This window comes from Dryas octopetala, chromosome 7 (assembly GCF_963921425.1).
Source record: "Dryas octopetala chromosome 7, drDryOcto1.1, whole genome shotgun sequence".
Lineage (NCBI taxonomy): Eukaryota > Viridiplantae > Streptophyta > Magnoliopsida > Rosales > Rosaceae > Dryas > Dryas octopetala.
The window spans coordinates 19,451,881-19,470,542 of NC_141372.1; the positions used below are offsets into that span (position 1 = coordinate 19,451,881).

General features: G+C 36.8%; 1 protein-coding gene across 1 annotated transcript; it reads right to left on the bottom strand.

The window, feature by feature from the left end:
- Window positions 1-486: 486 nt before the first annotated feature.
- On the bottom strand, window positions 487-4,088 carry LOC147280318 (aspartic proteinase Asp1-like). The gene is made up of 8 exons (XM_086249775.1): window positions 3,729-4,088; window positions 2,636-2,753; window positions 2,312-2,538; window positions 1,829-2,056; window positions 1,596-1,734; window positions 1,315-1,509; window positions 1,123-1,195; window positions 487-1,007 (listed from the first exon to the last, which is right to left on the bottom strand). Exons 1-8 carry the CDS (start codon window positions 3,923-3,925, stop codon window positions 913-915), a joined length of 1,272 nt encoding a protein of 423 aa, XP_086105901.1. The 5' UTR covers window positions 3,926-4,088; the 3' UTR covers window positions 487-912.
- Between the last annotated feature and the right edge of the window lie 14,574 nt (window positions 4,089-18,662).

Here is an 18,662-nt window from a genome sequence, read left to right on the forward strand (position 1 = left end):
TTGGGCTGGGCTTAAGTAAAATGGATTAGTGCATTGAGTTCATCAACTCCTACCCCTTACAGCAGGCTTGTCCTGAATACGAGCCTCATGCAGTAAATGAGGACTAATTTGCGTCCATCAACTTCTCAGTCAAAGCCTCAAAGTTGCATTTTGATGTAGATATGCCCTCTTTAACTAATTATCCATTAGTTGCATACTGAAACCTTGTCATATATAATTCTTAAGACATAGTTGATGTAGCAATCATGTTGCCTATATTGACATCCTCATTTCTTAAGTCATGAAAACAGTACTGATGAATCATACCCCTTTTGCTCTTCTTGCAGGTGTAATGTATTTTGTACAGAATGGAAACAGTAACCAGATCAATTTATGTATCAATCACTGGCTTCCTTCCAACTCAAGGAGGGGCTTAGGAAGCGACGTAGTCAAGGAGATGCAATTTTCTTGTAACTTAATGCGACTAACTAGCAGCAGAGATGGATCTAGGGCATTGTTATACATGAATTTATCTATAAATGTATGTATTATCAAGTACTGGGATATACCCATTTACATTTCCCATCTTGTAAGTTGTAGAATAGACAAACTTTAGCTTCTTTTTGTTTTTTTGTTTTTCCTTGCTAGAGTATCAGACAAAACTACTGTAACTCCTGTGACCAAAGAGTTGTATGTATCTGCCACATATAATCGCATAAAGCTATTTATGCTTTTGGAGCTTCCCTGTATACGGCCTTATTGATCATGGGAATCATAAGCAGGACAATGCTCTTCCAAGATACCAAAATTGGCTACATGAGGCTGACAAATGCCTTCACTATATCCCCTATCCACACCGAAAAAGAGAGTTTATTAATGAGAAAGTCCCCACCCCATACATGTGAAAGGGAAAAAAAATTATGAGAGAAGGGTTTAGAACTTGGGAAGCCTATTGCAATTTGCAGGAGCCCATCCAATTCGCTGGTTTTCGTTGTCATATATCAAGATTTTGTCCTGCATAGTAATATCTGTGAATAGAAAGGAAGTAAAAGATCAGATTTTGTCCAAAAATGAAAATGAAAGAGAAAAAAAAAGAGAGAAAAGAGAGTCAAGAAGGCTATTTTTCTGTTAGTCTTTTGTTACCTCCGATGATGTTCAGATTTGCCAGTCCTACTTCACTGCCATTCAAAATCCCCAAGCACACATTGCCATATTTCTGAAAATAAAGATCTTGTTAAATACGACTTTTCAAGTATTTTCTTCTCTCAACTACTAACCAAAGGGGGAAAAAATGAAAAAAAAAAAAAATAGAGGAAAGAATATAGGGGTGCTTACTGTAACTATAAGATAGGCTTCTGGTGATAATTGCAGCTGAACATTCTTGGCATTAGTAAAGCTCAGTACTAAGGACTTGAAATAGTTCTTTGTGTCAGCAACTGATTTGAAAGGCTTGCTGCTTTTCCAGCAGACTGGGAGGGATTTATCCTCAGGTGCATCCTTCAGAGGCTTTCCCTTTAAATCATCTCTCAACTGATCACATGAATTGATGGTTAGTTTTCTATACAAGTTATCAACAATTAACTAAAGAAGGATGCTCTCCTTTGTTTCCTTCTCACCAGATTAAGTAGTGCCTGGTAAGCTTGGGAACTGAAGTAAGTGTAGGAGCTCCCACTGTCAAAAACCAGGTGAAGGCCCTTTGTACCGGTAGACTTTCCACCAAAGAAAAATTCTGCTGGTCCAGATGAGTAGTGATTTCTATGAAATTGGAAAAGATGGATTGAATTATATACAATTAGAAACAACTAATCAGGCTATATGCAAATGTTATATGATAATGGGAACTACTCACTCCATGCGTGACATTGGTGTCCATATGACTCCTGAAGAAGGGACAAGATCATCCCCAAAGAAAAGATACCCTCCTCCTTGCCCACTTAGACAGTGACCCACCACATTTCGTGTTAAACCCAGGTGACTTAGTTGTGACACAACGCTGGCTTTGCCCTTGCCAAGGCCAAGGACTCCAGCAGTGGCAGGAGGTGTGTTTTGGCCAGAATATTTTTGATCATATCCACACCTGCAGACAACACAAACAAAAAACATTATACGATTTAACTCGGAAACAAAAGGTGATATGGCAGTTTAGTTGCAAGGCATTACATAAGTTTGATTTATTTGCATTCTTGCCCCAAACCACCTGAAGTTTATAAAATGAAAAGGTTAACAAAACAAACTAAAACTCTTAACATTTCAAATTAAAAATTAGCATGGCCCATATCAAAATCTATAATGCTGTTAATTGTTATGGAAAAGGCAAACACTGAATACCCACCCAAAAGCCAAACGAGGACCAAGTTGAGAGCCATTGGTGAATTTCAGGGGAAAGTAATCCTTGACCAGCACACCAAGAGATGATCCTTGATCAGCATACTCGACCTCATAGTCACATTGGTCATTTGGGGTCTTGCATGGATAGTTTGCTGGTGAGCGGAATGCAGCACAAAGAGGGTCTTCGCATTGGAGAAGGTTTTTGTTGGGCTTATAAAGATTTTCACGGGGCTGCAAATGCACACACACAGACACAAGCACTAGGTGAGAACAGGGTCATTACAATCTTAGTTTCAGTCTCATCTATAAAAAAGTTTTACAGTTTTACCTTGGTACAGCCGGTACAAGGAGCATCACATTGGACCCAAGTGAGGTCACTGCCAGTGTCAATATCAAGGTCAAAACGCTTGGCTGGGTGACCTATGCTCAGGGACACAGTGTAGTACCTGCAGAGTGAAAGTACAATCATATCTTGTAGAATTGCATTCACCACACATCGAAAAAGGGGACCAGATGAAAATGGAAAGGAAAAAGGAAAGACAGAATACCAAGTCATAGTATCTACTGAATCTTAAACATTACACAAACTAAAAACAGAAAGCATCAAAATTAAAGAACTAGAAAACGGAAGCATCAAACATCAGAGAAAATAAACATGCAAATGGTGGAAACAATAAACAGATTAAAATTGCAATTCTGGGATATGGGTAGCACAGGAATTCTACTATGAAGGGAAAATGAATTACATACAGAAAAGACAAGAAAAAAACGGGTCGACAGGCAGTTTTTAACCTTTTCTAAAGTAACTGAGGAAGGATATACTTTTTTTTATTTTCTTGATTATAAGGTTAGACTTCTAGAAGAGAGAGAGAGAGAGAGAGAGAGAGAGAGAGAGAGAGAGAGGCCCAGAGAAAGTTCAGGTAATAAAAAAACCAGATATTGGAAAAGAGTATTCAAAGGGTAAGCAGAGAAACTGAGTTGAGTATTCAATAAATTAATCAATTGTAAAGATTGAGCAAAGTGCTCATCAAACCCAGAAAACCGAAAATACCAAAAATCTAAATAAAAAATAATAAATTTAAGAGAATTCATAGAGAATTGAAAAAAACAAGGGGAATCAAATGAAAGAGGAATGCAGAGCAGTTGAATATGAAACGGTGGGTCAAGAACTTCTCAAGAAGTCCAACTTAAAAACAAAATTTGTTTGATCAATATATGAAAGGTTAAAGCTTAATCAGAAACCAAGTCCAAGAACACATAATCACCCCAACAACCAATCAGAGAAATTCAACAAAGAAAACCAAAACAAAACAATAAAACAAACTACGAAAAAGATTTGATAATGCAATTCAAACAGATAAAAGGAACAAGATTTCAAAGACCCAACACCAAAAATCCGAAGGAGATGCCAAAAATCATACCCATGAGGATATACGTTTCCCTGAATAGGAAAAACGGCTGAAGAACCGAAGTTTTCCAATTGGGCCCACTTTTTCTTGGTCTCGGGCTGATTGGCTGCTGAGAAACAGCATGGAAAAGTTGCAGCAGACAAACCCAGAATGAACAAGGCCGTCAATGCCGCCAATCTATTGTTCCTTTTATCATCACCACCACCCATCTCTGAGTGAGTCACAGTCCAATTCTCCTTTTTGATTGTCTCAGTTGGATCAAAATCAAAAACTCAAAAGAGGGATTAAAGCTGTTTTATCGAAGAAGCCCTGAAAACCAGAAAGCAGTAGACTTTGTAGCAGTACAAGAAGTCTACTGGCGTGTCAGCTTTGGAGGCTTTTCCGCGTTCGTTGGGAATTGAAGATTTGGAAAATTGGAAGTTTCACTGCGAGAGACGGAGAGAGAGCAAAACACCCGCGTCAAAAACGCGGAATGCTTGTCTTTGTGAGGTGCTGTAAAAGATCGAAATTACCCCTTGCATGTTTGCATGAATTGTGGATGAAACTTGCAAGAGTCTTTTGGTATATCAGTAAAAGGTCCTCAGATGTCTGTTGCTCCATTCCTTTAATATATTTAGGCTTATTACTACTTTTCGCCCCGACATTCAAACGAAATTTTAATTCACCTCCTTTCGTTTTAATTGTCGCAATTTGCCACCTAATACTACATACCGTGTTTTAATATGCCCATTCGGCTCAATTTCGTCATAAACCTCTATTGGTCTTGCTAATGTGATATATGGTACCTACATGGCAGGGCATATTGGTCATTTCGACCGGCCTGGACCACTTAACACCCCTCATTTTGTCACATAAACTCAAAGTGGGACCCACCCCTTTAATTTAATACAAAACTTAAAAAATTCAAATATAAAATAAATATAAAATAAATAAATAAATGAAAGAAAAAAAAAAACCTCCCCCCTCCACCCAACCCCATCCCCGACCTAGGCCACCCCCTCCCACCCAGCCCTTCCCCGACCCAGGCCACCCTTTCCCCCTCCCACCCAACCCTAACCCCTCCCCACCAAACACAACGAAGCAGAGCTTTTCTTCTTCCTACCAATTGTCCTCTCTCTTTCTCTGAAAACTCAATTACGTCAAATCAAATCAAAACTTGGAAGCTAGGGTTAAGGATTTGAAGTAAATGCACAAAACGAACAGACTTTGAAGCCTAAAGGTGGCATCGATAGAGAGAGGTTGTTGCTGAAACGACAACGTCTGCTATTGGTGCTGCTGAGGTTGAGTCTGAGAAGAGAAAGAGGGTGGAGAATAAGGAGGTGCTGAAGGCGGAAGTGGAAAGGGAAGGCGTGGAGGGAGTTCCAAAGGCTGGGGTTGAGGATGGGGTGAAGAAGGTTGGGGTTGGGTGGGAGGGGGTGTGAATGCGCTGAGGGGGTTGGGTTGGGGGAGGTACGACAGTGCGACGGGGGAGGGGGAAGGGGAAGGGCTGGGTGAGGAAGGTGAGGGGGTGGCCTGGGTCGGGGAAGGGGGTGGGGCTCGGGTGGAGGGGGAGGGGGAGGTTTTTTTTTTTTTTTTTTTTTTATTTTTTTAATTTTTTAAGTTTTGTATTAAATTAAAGGGGTGGGTCCCATTTTGGGTCTATGTGGCAAAATGAAAGGTGTTGAGTGGTCCAGGCTGGTCGAAATGACCAATATGCCCTGCCACGTAGGCGCCACGTCAGCAAGACTAATAGAGATTATGACGAAATTGAGCCGAAGAGGTACATTGAAACAGGATGTGTACTATCAAGTGGCAAATTGAGACAATTAAAACCAGAGGGGGTCAATTGAGATTTCGTTACAATGTCAGGGGGCAAAAGTAGTAATAAGCCATATATTTATTTGCTTTATAGTTCTAAAAGATGACTTATTTCAAAGCCCTTTTTGGTCAAATCCTTAAAGAATAAAATAAGCTTAAAAATGTTTTTTTTAGTCATATCTTAAAACGTTACGTTTTTCTTTTTATTAAAAAAAAAAGTTTCACGGCGTTATAGTATGATGCGCGAAAGATAGCCCAGGACACCATCGGTTACCAAAAATAACTCCAAGGTGTTGGAGGAGTTGGTTCGGAGGTGTAGCTGTAAACCCAGACACCCAATTTTGAGTCTTCAGTTCGACCCTTAGAGCCAGGCAGTAAGGGGTTAAAATCCCTTGTGAATCTCCTAAGCCCGGCGTAGATTGTCTGTCTTTGACAGGCTCAAATGATTAGTCAGGTGCGCGAAAGCTGGTCCAAGACACATTCGGTACGTTACCAAAAACAAAAAAACGTTTCATGGCGTTATGTTTTTTTTTTTGGTAAAAACTCAAAACGTTACATTTTTTTATGGTCAAAGCTTAAAACGTTATATTTTTCTTTTGGTACAAGCTTAAAGCATTACTTCTTTTTTTTTTTTTTTGCCAAAGCTTAAAGTGTTGCGTTTTTCTTTTGGTAAAAACTTAAAGCGTTACGTTTTTCTTTTGATAAAAGCTTAAAGTGTTACGTTTTTATTTTGGTATAAAGCATTCTATTTTTCTTTCGATCAAAACTTATGGCATTACCAACGAGTTCTTTTGCAATGCATGATGCAATTATTGTAGAATGTGAGAGATTCCTATAATGCTCATAGTCCAGCATAAGAACATTCCCTTACATCTCACGTTAATCTTATATTAAAGAATTCTTGTATATTGACAAAGTGGTAAAAAGGCTCATATCCATTTTTGTCTTGCAAAATGCAAGATGGTGCTACTTGGACAGTAGAAAACCCTATGGTACAAGGCTTGTGTATGGAGTTGTCAAACATGTCAAGTTGACACGAGTATGACACGGGCACAATATAGTTGAAACATACAACACAAAACAAACACGAAATGGGCACAACACAACACAAGTACGAGCATGAGCATGAGCACTATGTTTAACATTACATTTTTTTTCCCCCTTTTTAAAGAACTTTTCAACAAAAAATTTAATTTTTCAAACAAAAGAACATTAATAATTAATATAAGAAATAAATTATAACATAAGATAAGTTTTCTAACCTTAAAAAAGACAACGAAAAATTGCCTATGGTCGGCTTGTTCAAAGCACAAAACGAACACAGCACGAGCATGAATGGACCACGAGCTGCAGGCTATATCAAGTTTTGTCTTAACACCTAGGCTAGCACAAACACAACACAATTATTAAATAGATTAGCACGAGCACAACACAAAACTTGAATGGGCTATCCCACTCCATTTGACACCTCTACACGTGTGTAATACAGTGGGGTATATTGTAAAAAAAAAAAAAAAAATAGTGATTAACAGAGTTTTCTATCTATGATATAGTTTAAAGAGAAATGTCCACAAGATGATTTATATCAGAGTAGAGAAAGAAAGCATGCATAAAGTGGCAAAGAAGTGACCAGGCTGGTGACACTCCCCTTTATTAGAATAACTTATCATCTGGACAGTCAGATACATGAAAGTGTGCATAAAGTGTGCACTGAGTGATCTTGTAAAAGGGATAGTTCTATTGTACCAGTACTTTGGATGGGTAAGTTACATAGATTTTTCAAAGAGTTGGTGAAATTACATTGTACCATTAGAAGCAAGAGTTGATTTGGCCTAACAAAAAAAAGCAAGAGTTGATAAATTTTTGGGTAATTTAATTAAATGACCCATTTTGATCAATGTAAAGATTTTTTGACCCCCCTTCTTAAATTTTTACCTTTCTAACTCTTTTTCATGTAAAATGTCTATAACGCCCTTCATATAAAACTCAAATTTTTGTTACTGTAGTTTTTTTTTTCCCTCCCTCCCTCCCTCTTTTAGCCCCGCCCCCATCATTATGGATTTGACCAAGAATCCATATGGGTTCAACAAAATTAATTAAGGTGATGAGAGAGATGGGTTCAACATCTGGAAAGGGTTCAATATCATATTCTAATTGAGATTTGAGTAGCGGGAGGTGCGGCATGGTATAGAGGTTTGTTGGTTGATGGTTGATGGAGGGAGGGAGACGCAGGGTGGTGCGAGGCTGGTAGTAATTTGAACCCATATGGATTAAAGAATACTTTTGGATCAAGCTCTATGTAGATGGTGGGTCAAATGGTGGACTATTAAAACCTCTTTGATACCATTAAATACTTATGTATTTACCACCTGAGTTGTGACTCTTAAGCAAAGGATTAATTAGGAAAATCTCTTTACCATGGAGTTGTCCTGCTTTTTATCTTGAAAAGGCAGCAGAAATCGAAAGAGGAATACCAAGACTTGTCATTAACTATAAACCTCTTATGAAGCACTTAGGTGGATTAGATATCCTTTGCCAAACAAGAGAGATCTACTTAACAGACTTTACAAGTCAGTAATCTTCTCTAAGTTTGATATGAAATCTAGATATTGGCAAATCCAGATCAAAGAAGAAGAAAGATATAAAACTGCTTTCACAGTCCTTTTTTCACTACGAGTGGAACATTATGCCCTTTGGGCTAAAAAATGCCCCATCAGAATTCCAAAACATTATGAATTAAATTTTTAATCCATATTCATCTTTCACTATTGTCTATATTGATGATGTTCTTGTTTTCTCTGCATCTTTTGAGCAGCATGTTCGTCATTTGAAAATATTCCAAAAAATTGTGACGGATGCAGGTTTGGTTGTTTCAGCCCAAAAAATGGAAAATTTTCAAATTAAATTCGATCAGGTTTTTAGGTCATAATATCTTTCATGGTACTATTATTCATATTGACAGAGCCATAGCGTTTGCTGATAAGTTTCTAGATGAAACAAAGGAAAAAACTCAACTTCAAAGGTTTCTAGGAAGCCTAAATTACATATATGATTTCTATGAGAATCTAGCCAAAGACAGTAGACTACTGTACCAAAGGCTGAAAAAGGATCCTTCTCCTTGGACCATAGAACATACTAAAGCAGTAAAAAGGCTTAAAGCCAAAGCTAAAGAGCTTCCTTGTTTAGCAATCTCAATCCCAGAAGCCTTTAAAATTGTAGAAACAGATGCCTTTGAACAGGGATATGGAGGTATTCTTAAGCAAAGAATTGGTGAAAAAGAACAATTGGTCCGCTATACTTCTGGAGCTTGGAAACCAGCCCAACAGAAGTATTCGACCATTAAAAAAAAAAATTTAGCAATTGTACTTTGTATCACTAAATTTGAAAGTGATCTCCAAAATCAGGAGTTTTTAATTAGAGTTGATTGTAAAGCTGCTAAAAATGTTTTAACTAAAGATGTTAAAAATATTGCTTCTAAACAGATTTTTACTAGATGGCAAGCTATTCTATCTGCTTTTGATTTTTAAATAGAACATATCAAAGGAGAAGCTAACTCTTTGCCTGATTTTCTAACCAGAGAATTTTTACAGGGCAAAAATGAGGAGAACAGCAGACAAATAGCCACACTACAACAAGGAACTAAAAGGTTTCATAGAAGCAAAAGATAAGCAAATCTTGAAAGAAGAGGCTCCTAAAAGGACACCTTATGTTCCATCCATGGTACTCTCTCTCTGGCCTATTGAATCTGAACACCTGGATTTTCCACCAAATGAAATTGCACGGTTATACCTAATAGGTCACCTGCACCCTAAATTTGAGGGTAAAAATCAGTTTTTCTTCAAGTCTATTCTTCTTGAAGCAGGCTCAGTAAGAATTACTCATAATTACAGGAATGATTCTAAAAAAATCATTGGATTTTCGCAATTGCATATCTTAAAGGTATATTCCTTAAAAGGAATGGGGAGGAAATCTCATGGCTAAAAGCCGTTTCAGAAATCCAAAAATCTTCCCTAATTCTTATAATTATTATGATTATAAGCATGCCTGGGAAAATGTGTTGTGCATCCAAAATGAATTCTTTTCTCATTCTTGGTTTTTTCAGTTCCATATAAAAAAAAGGGTAATCTTCTCAACTGGTTTAAGGCCTGGCTTCTTATCTGGGGTCCTTCTATAGATATTCTCCCCTTTGAATTAAAGAATTCCTTCTATAAGTTCAGGATAACTAATTTCTCTTTAGAAGACTACTGGGAAGCTTTGTTCTGATTCTTTTATCTTTATGGATTAGCATGGATCCTAAAATGGGTTTATATAGTCTCTCTCCCTGATGAAGATGAAGGAAGTTATATCCCAGTCTTAAGAAAAAATATTTCTGTAAAATGGTGGGATAGGTATAGTTTCGACCATCTTCTTCCTCCAAGGTTAATTTAAAATTAAAAATGTTCAGGAAGCTCTTAACCTTTCTGAAGTAGCTTCAGCTTCTCAGCCTTCACAGGAAGAAAAACCTCCTAAATTAGAAGGTTTGGTTAATCAGCTTAAAGCAGCTAATCCATTGTTGTCAGCCACTGACCTAAAGCAACAATTATTAGAGACCTTTGAAGAAATTGACAAAATGTCTGCCGACACTGACAATGACAGCCATTTCAATAATGAAGATGACTGTGGAGGAATCTTCACCAGCCTGCAGTAAAAAGCTTGTCGTATGCATAAAGAGACGGACCGACTCCACCCGCTATCAAGGACACGTGTCTCTAAAAGAATTGTTGATAAGATTTTCTGGTTTAGAAATCTTATCATTTCCCCTGTTCATTACTTTTAAAAAGTCTATTTAAACGAACCTCACTTGTATTCTGAGGTATTCGAAGTTTGAATTTAGTTTTAAGTTTTAGATTTGCTTTAGAGACAAGAGTTAGAAACTCTGCCTCTCCTCTTTTCCTTAGAGTAAGAGTTTGTATAAGCTGTTTGGAGGTCCCCTGTTCCGACAGTAATTCTGTAAGCCTTATGTTTTCCTTATTTTCTTTTGTAATTTCAGTGTGGAATTATCCAATAATATATGTGTGTATTTTTCAATTCTTGCTGATTTGTTTATTAAGTTATTACCTGTCATCACTTCCTATTTATAAATTCAAAAAAGATTAAATCTTGGGTATTTAATGGTATCAGAGCCAAGTAAGAGTTGTTAAACATAGTCCCTGTGACACTGGAACGGTCCAATTCCCCCAGTTACAAACATTGATCGACAACATTCTTGCTCTTTGTTTAAATTTGATTGCTTTACTTTCTAGTCGAAGTTCGTTTAAGCCAGAGGTTAGGCGTTGAGGACGAAGTAGACTGTTGTTCCTGTTGACATATTGTAACGCAATCATTTTTCTCAAATGGCAAGTCTATTTAGATCTCTGTCTAGAAGATCGGATGGATCTGGATCCAGTGGTGTGATGAGGGTAAACAATACAGAAGATGGTGGGTCAAATAGTCACATGATTTTGTTTTAAATTTAAACAAAGTGGTACAAAATGGAGATTAAAGGGTTGGAGAAGTATTTGACCCAGAAGTAATTCCCTGTAAAGATTTTCATTAATCAAATAAACATGAATATTCAGAAAAAAAATATTCCATAAAACATACAAGGTAAAGTAACAAGTATAATATCACGCCCAAAATAGATAATAACTTAATTAACTAGATCCTCCATCCTCATCCATACAAACTGTACATCTCTAGGCCATGAAGTAAAAATTACATCATATTCGTATCCAGAAAATTGTAAATCATCCACTTAGGAAACATAAGCTCGCCACATCTCGTGCATATTCACAAGCAGGTAGATAAGCTCGCCACTTTTCGTGCAGAGTGATCTTGATGCACAGGCAGGCAGGTAAGCTCGCCACTTCCTGTGCAAAGTGATCTCGATGCACGAGCAGACATGAATACTCGTCACTCCCCGTGCTGAGTAAATCGATGCAAGGGTAGACAAGAATGCTCGCCACTTCCCATGTAGAGCGAATTGATACACGGGCATGCATATATAGTTGTACGTTGCCAGATTAAATTTTGTATCTGGTAGGAGGAGGGTACTAATATGACGGTTTGGAACCGCTTTCCATAATCAACAAATCATAATTATCCAAATCAAATTCATACACCTTTCATAAAACAGTTCAAAGCTTTGACAACAAAACTCAAATCTTATCATAAATATACACTTTTTCAAGCCATATAATCTCAAAACACAATCCATCAAAACTTTGAATACACAATTATCCATAAACATATATAAAATAAGCTTTTTAAAACATAAATGTACTTCTTTAAAACTTCTCATAATTCCTTTCTTTGTAACTCAAAGTTTTAAAGACTATAATCCAAACTCATTCCACAAAAATATGCTCTTAAGCTAAAATAGAAAGTAATCATAAATGTGAATTATACTTATCTCCAAGTTAAATAAAATCACCATTTAAAGCTCATTTAAATAAAAATGCATAAATTTATAATTTAAATTCAAGGTTACGAAAACCATTCAAAAACCAAAGTCCAACTCACAGTGCGAATTCAGCGTCGATCCTCCGTCGGATTGTCTTGAGTCTCTTTGATATTGCCTAAAATTGAGTCAATCCAACACCGGAGGTGGCCGAAATCAGGGAGAGAAATGGCGGCGGTTTTCAGGTATTCCGGCATGAATTCTTTGTCGTGGGTGGTTGGTCGGCAAGCTACTAGTGGAGGAACAATCGGCCGGTCAGAGAGGAACACTCTGGTGGTCTTGGTTTGCTGGGGAACTGGTCCGAGTGGCTGGGTTCGGTGGTGGGGGCACCAGCCTAGTAGTGTTGCGGGAGAAGAGAGAAAGAGAGAGTGCGGGAAAGAGATGAGAGTGAGAGGGTTCTAGAGAGAGGAGAAAGTGTGTGCTGGGTTTTATTTAAAAAAAAAAAAAATCCAACTTTTCCAAAATTTCCAAATGCGTCCCTTTTATTCTCTTGTTCGTAATTTTTCGTACATAACTCGGATTCGCGAATCGTTTCCTCCTACGTGTTTGTGAGTTTGAAACCTATTTAACCGACTAAAAATTTTGGGACAAATGTCTCTCTTTTATTTTCCTCAAATTTAAACTCCAAATCACCTTAATTGACTTAAAATAAATTCCAATAACTCATTGTATCCTCAATAGATTTTCAAAAAAATTCTCCAATCATTTAAATCGTCTCCAAAATATTTAGAAAATATTTACTAAGCTCCCACGACTCAACTTTTCTTTAAGCTTCTTAAGTCTACAACCAATATAAATTCAAATTTCAGTAGAAATTTGGGTCGGGTTGTTACAATCTCCCCCCTTACAAAATTTCGTCCTTGAAAGTTGACACAAGTTATGAATCGACACAAATACTGATCTTGCAGCTTAATTCTCTCTATGTTCTCCAAGTCGCTTGTCAAGATACAGTTCACTCCAAGGTTTAGTTTTAGAAAATCATCCTTACACGCAGTTCCTCGTTCTTTTGATCTAACAGAAATATGTGATTCCTTAACTTATTGCTTGACTAATACCGTAGGCCATACAAGCTTGTCGTAACTGTAGAAATTCGAAAATATATCACTCCAAGCGATTAGTCTATATGTCCATCAAGAGTCTTATTAAGTGTATTTAATAATGAAACTCTCATAGTGTAGCCAGTGCCAAAAATAACTAGAGGTAAAAAAAAAAAATTCCTGAATTCTCCAACGTGGCAATTGTATGATACAAGGAGTGCGTGTAATTCGTCATCACGAACAAGTGTAAGAAAAAAAAACAATGAGATAGGTAAGTACCCCAAAACATAAATTTTGGTCTAACTTGTGCATCCTAACGAGTCTCGCTAATCCCTCTGTTGACCACATGTCGGTGTGACTATTCCAAATCCCACCGCGCTTCCTTTGTGCCACTCTCCTATAGTATTTAACATAAAATCTGATTACAACTCCAAAAACATTAGTTACTTCATCCTTCAAACCTTTCCGTACTCATTATCCATGAATGTGAGAAATAAACTCAAATCATGAACTAAGAAATCTCCCTTAAGCTTCCATCATAAACGTGTGATTTATTCAGGCCAATCTCAACTCCACATATCCAAACTTTCACCCTAAGATAATTACATTCCCAAAATAATCCAACTCCCCATTACCATCCATCAAGTCATCTTCAACCTCAACTTGTGAAAACTTAGTATCGCTTGGGATAAATTCATTCCTTATTCAATTTTTGGATTCACCTGCTATTGATGTAAGTTGTCTGTCATTTTTCTATTCTCCTTACCCCCCTTGAATTCATTTATTTTTCCATATACTTACATTTTCCCCATTTCCTCTTATCAATAACCAATCACACTGCACACTTTTCTCAATGAGTTCGAGGTCGCTCTTTTTCTCTCTTCTCAGCAACATCCATTAGTTGTATTTCCAGGAAGTGAAGTTCCAAAGTGGTTTAGTTGTCGTAAGGATTTGGATGAGCAAAGTGATACATGTGAATTTTCTATTGAAACCCATCAAAATTTCAATTGGAAGAACAAAGGATTGGCTCTCTGTGTTGTTGTTGAACCAATGCAAACCACACCTGATTGGTTCTATTTCAAAGCCAAAATTCATATTAATGATACATTGGTTCATGATATTATTTTTGGTAGTTAAGCTTCTTTTATATACATCATAATATTAGAAACTCTAGCCCATTGGGCCTAGAAGGAATTACAATGGGTTGAGAGAAGAATGTACATCGAGGATGAGAGGGTGGAAAACATGTAAGCCTTATTTAATTACAAGCCCAATAAATAAATTACATCGCCTTAAATAATTACAACTCATTCAAATGCATTTGAATATTCGGCTAATCACATAACTCAATTATACTATGGCCTCATCCAGTGCTGGACACTTGGATCTAGAAAAGAAGCTTGATCCTGATTTACTGTATGATCTAACAATGGATGATTACATCAACTTCCTCTGTGCCTTGGATTACAATAGTGAACAAATTAAGGCGATTACAAGAAAGGCTGTAGCATGCAATAAGAGTAAGACCAAGTCAAGTCAACTGTGCGAGTTGAATTACCCAACAATCTCAGTGGTGTTTAATGTGTCACGGTTGTCAAAATTGGACATTACTATTCCAAGAACTGTCACGGTCGTTATTGACACAGTCACAACACCAAGAGGATCAATGGATTCGCTATAAAGGGAGAAGGAGAAGTCCCTCATCAATGTCGGCTTGAAGATGAAATTTCTCTCATCATCCATGAGGCTCGTAGCCAATGATGTGTTTTTGGAGGGAAATTTCTTGAACCACCGGTAGATCAACTGAAAATACTCAGGCCTGAAAGTTTCATTACTATGATCGTCAACAAAGGCGGCATAAAATGTTGGTTTCACCACAATACCCTTCAAGTGCTTCCATATAAACATTTGAAGAAAAATATTTGACACGCAAGCTTCTTCGGGCTTATAACCAACATTACGCCTTTCATTTGTTATTATGTAGTCCAATGAACGGTAAAAGTGCTTGAGGAACATAGAAGCCAATGGAAGGACTGTGGGTTTGGAAAGAATCAAAGCCAAGGAAAAAACTTTTTCTTGAACGGAATCATCGCTATGGGAAAGAAAAAACTTATTGAGCCACAAGCTGAGAAGGGCTTCTAGTCTATATCCGGAATCATGGCCTTTTCCGTTTTGAAAGACACCATTCTCTCCAATAGAGCCCCAAAAATGCCTCACCCACAAGGAAAAATGATAAACTTTGCTCCTGAACCCGGATTCAGATCAAGACTCAAAATAGGAGAATAGGAATTTTCGTTGCCAACCATTGGGAGGCCCATTATATTTGTCACGTCCTCAAGTGTGGGAGCGAACTCTCCCCAGAAGGATATGAAGGTATGAGTCTGTGTACTCCACCGGTGAACAACATGTCGAAGTAATGTCAAATCTTTCGGCACATTGCAAAACTTTGAAAGAAATACTGCCCAAAGTATTTTGGATTTATCTAGAATAGCTCGAATGTGAGGTATGCCTAGATCATGACTCACCCAACTGGCTCATTCCTTACCAATTCCATAAGGGTATTTGAATGACAAAGAGATTGTCGGGTACTCTTCTCTTTCGATGCACAATCGGGAAACAGAACTAGGGTCTATCTTGGGAACATGCACCAATGAATCTTCCAGATCTACTACCAGGCATTTCTCATCATCAGGACCATTATATTATAGCACATATCTCATGCCTCCCCTTAATCCATCATTAGAAAAAAACTGGTCAATCAATGAACGTGAGTCGCCATAAAGGGACTTGAAAGCCATGTTTGGTGAGGAAGCTCCTCGAATTAAGCCTTGCAAACAAATAAACAAAAAAAAAAAAAAAACAAGATAACCAAGGTTATTCCATGCCAAACAAGCGTGTATACGAGTAAACAAATAAACAAAAGGGGGGAAGCTCAAGCCTATGTCTTTGTTTTTCATACCGACTTCAATAGGAAAAGTCAATCATGGTTCACAGAAGAGGAAACATGCAACATACCAAAGTAAAAAAAAAAAAAAAAAGAGAACCATGCACATCAAGCCAAGTTACCTCAACAACATTAAAAAAATAAAAAAATAAAAAATGATCCCCCATTATGAGGGGCACTCCCAAGACATATATACACAATGCACTCAAGCCATGCCAAATTAAGATTAATCAAGTTATCCAAGCCATACTTTAAAAAAATTAAAAAAAAAAAATTTTAGACCCCTCAACCCCAAGAAGCTCACATATGTTGTGTGTATATGCCAAGCTATTTAATAATAATGAAGAGAATAGAAAAAAAAAATATATATATATACAACCTAAACATATTTAGGAAACCCATGATACTTTAAATGAAGTTTCCTCATAAGGAATTACTCACGTGATAGAGAATGGAAGAATCAAGTTTGACTACTCATTATTCCACAAGAAGGTAGTACCTGCACAGAAAAAAAAAAAAAAAAAAAAAAAAGAGATGAGAAATCAATATGATTTATTGATTTATGCCAAGCTCACTCTTTTACAAACCAAGTCCACCCTCAAAAGCACTCCTCGCCCAAGCTCAAGCACGACCCATTCAAAGTCTCAAGGCATACCCACCTCCATCTTGGAATTCTGAATACCATGTATTCAACTTTCTCACAATTCAACGCCTAAAGAAATAGGTAATACATATATACCTACTACAATGCCTACATCACCTCAAAATACCCCTTCTAAAGCTATATATATATATATATATATATATATTTTCTATGCATCTCATGCTATTACATACATATATTTTCCGCACATTTCCGCACCTAAACCCTAAACCCTATATATGTATGTATATATATACACATATTTCCTGCACATATATATATTCTGCATATATACATATATATAAATAATCATGTGTGTGCGGACCCGGGAATTTTTGTTACAGGGGGCAAGAGTTGGGCATGGGTAGGATTGGGTCGAGTTTAAGCCCAACTCACCCACCAAATCGATTTGAACAAAAAATGAAATGAGGCTTTTACACATTTAAAAGCCTATGCAGGTACCAGAAAGTCCCAGACCTTGTTTTTTTTTTTTTTTTTTGCTTAAGAAACATTTATTTGTACAAACATACATACATAAAATTATATATATCCATCAATTATTAAATTTGTAGTCTATAATCCATAATCATGTAATCAACAAAAGTACAAAAAAAAATTGGTAGTCTACAATCTGCACCTAATAATTAAAAATAAAAAGCTACAATCCATACCTCTCTCTCACACATAGCCATAGCTAACAAATAAAAAGCTCATGAAAAAAAAAAAAAAAAAAAAAAAAAAAGAGAGCTCAATCTAACACATCCAGCCATCCAAAACATTACATGGACATGATGTCACTCTTATAGAAACCTGAATGTCACTCTCATCCAGCCCCAAATGTGACCACTTTTGCTTTACAATCTTGTACTTCTAAGAATTGAAACCTAAATGATACAAATTGATGCAATTTCAGTACTAAAAGATCAAGTAGGGGAAGAACATTTTAATAAAAGATCAAAAAGACTTAAGTACCTTAGGCCACTCCATAAAAGTTTAAATTTTAATCATATAGTGAGATATGCTCCTACTCAAGGCAAGAAACCTAAACCAATCAAAACAAAATACAAGTATGATTAGCCACACTAGAATATCATAATTTAACAAAGATAGTGTGTGTATATATATATATATATATATATCTTGTCTAAATTGGTGAAAGTTGGAACTTTGCTAAATGACATGGGTATAAGACACATGGACGTGGGTAGCAAGTGCTTTTGGTTAGCAAATGGGGAATAAGACAAAACTGAAAATCTTGTATGCAGTGATGTATTTGGTCTCTTAAATTTCTTGGTCAGATGATGTATTGATGGCTTTCTACCAAGCTAAAGTGATTGCTCACTAAACAATTCCTCGGCTGACATGCAAAAATCTCCCAGTTGGCAAAAAGTGACTCAGCAATGCCAAGCTTATCTATAGCCCATCATCCTTATCTCATCAACAGCTATCCCATTACTCAAAAAACTGTCAACAGTTATCTACCAATTCTCAAGGGCTTACGTCATCTTTTTGGCATTATATATCTAAGCCGTCCACGTGTCCCTTGGAAGATGGAAACCCTAGTACAATCCAAGTACTATATAAAGCAACCAAGGGCTACAGTACAAAGGCCCCCGCCTCCACAAAAACCCAATTTACTTTTTCCAAATCCATTCTCAATTTTGATATCAACATAAACGTGTCCAAATTGATATCAACTTTTATGTCCAATAAGCAAATTTGCAATGAAAAATGTATATCAAACAACCTGCGACATATCAAACAACCTACGGCATATTGAAAAATTGATATCAAACAAGGGTCCACAAATACTTATATATTTTGGTTGCTACTTGTTATAGCAACCTACGGCATTGGACTTTAATTCTTCTTTCTTTTGGTAACATCATACAAGCTTTTCACTAATAAAGAGAAGACACAAGTAACAGATGTAAGCATATACATTACTCCTTATAGCATTACATACTTAGAATTACAAATAGTAATAGATGTGAATTGAACCATAAACAAAGAAGGTGTACAAGTGATTACCAGGTAAAGCCATTGC

Excerpts from the sequence above, each read along its gene's own strand:
- LOC147280318 (XM_086249775.1), bottom strand. The coding sequence starts at position 3,925 with ATGGGTGGTGGTGATGATAAAAGGAACAATAGATTGGCGGCATTGACG. Across the intron at positions 1,735-1,828 it reads ACACCAATGTCACGCATGGA|AAATCACTACTCATCTGGAC; the intron begins GTGAGTAGTTCC and ends CCAATTTCATAG. Across the intron at positions 1,510-1,595 it reads ACCAGGCACTACTTAATCTG|TTGAGAGATGATTTAAAGGG; the intron begins GTGAGAAGGAAA and ends TCATGTGATCAG.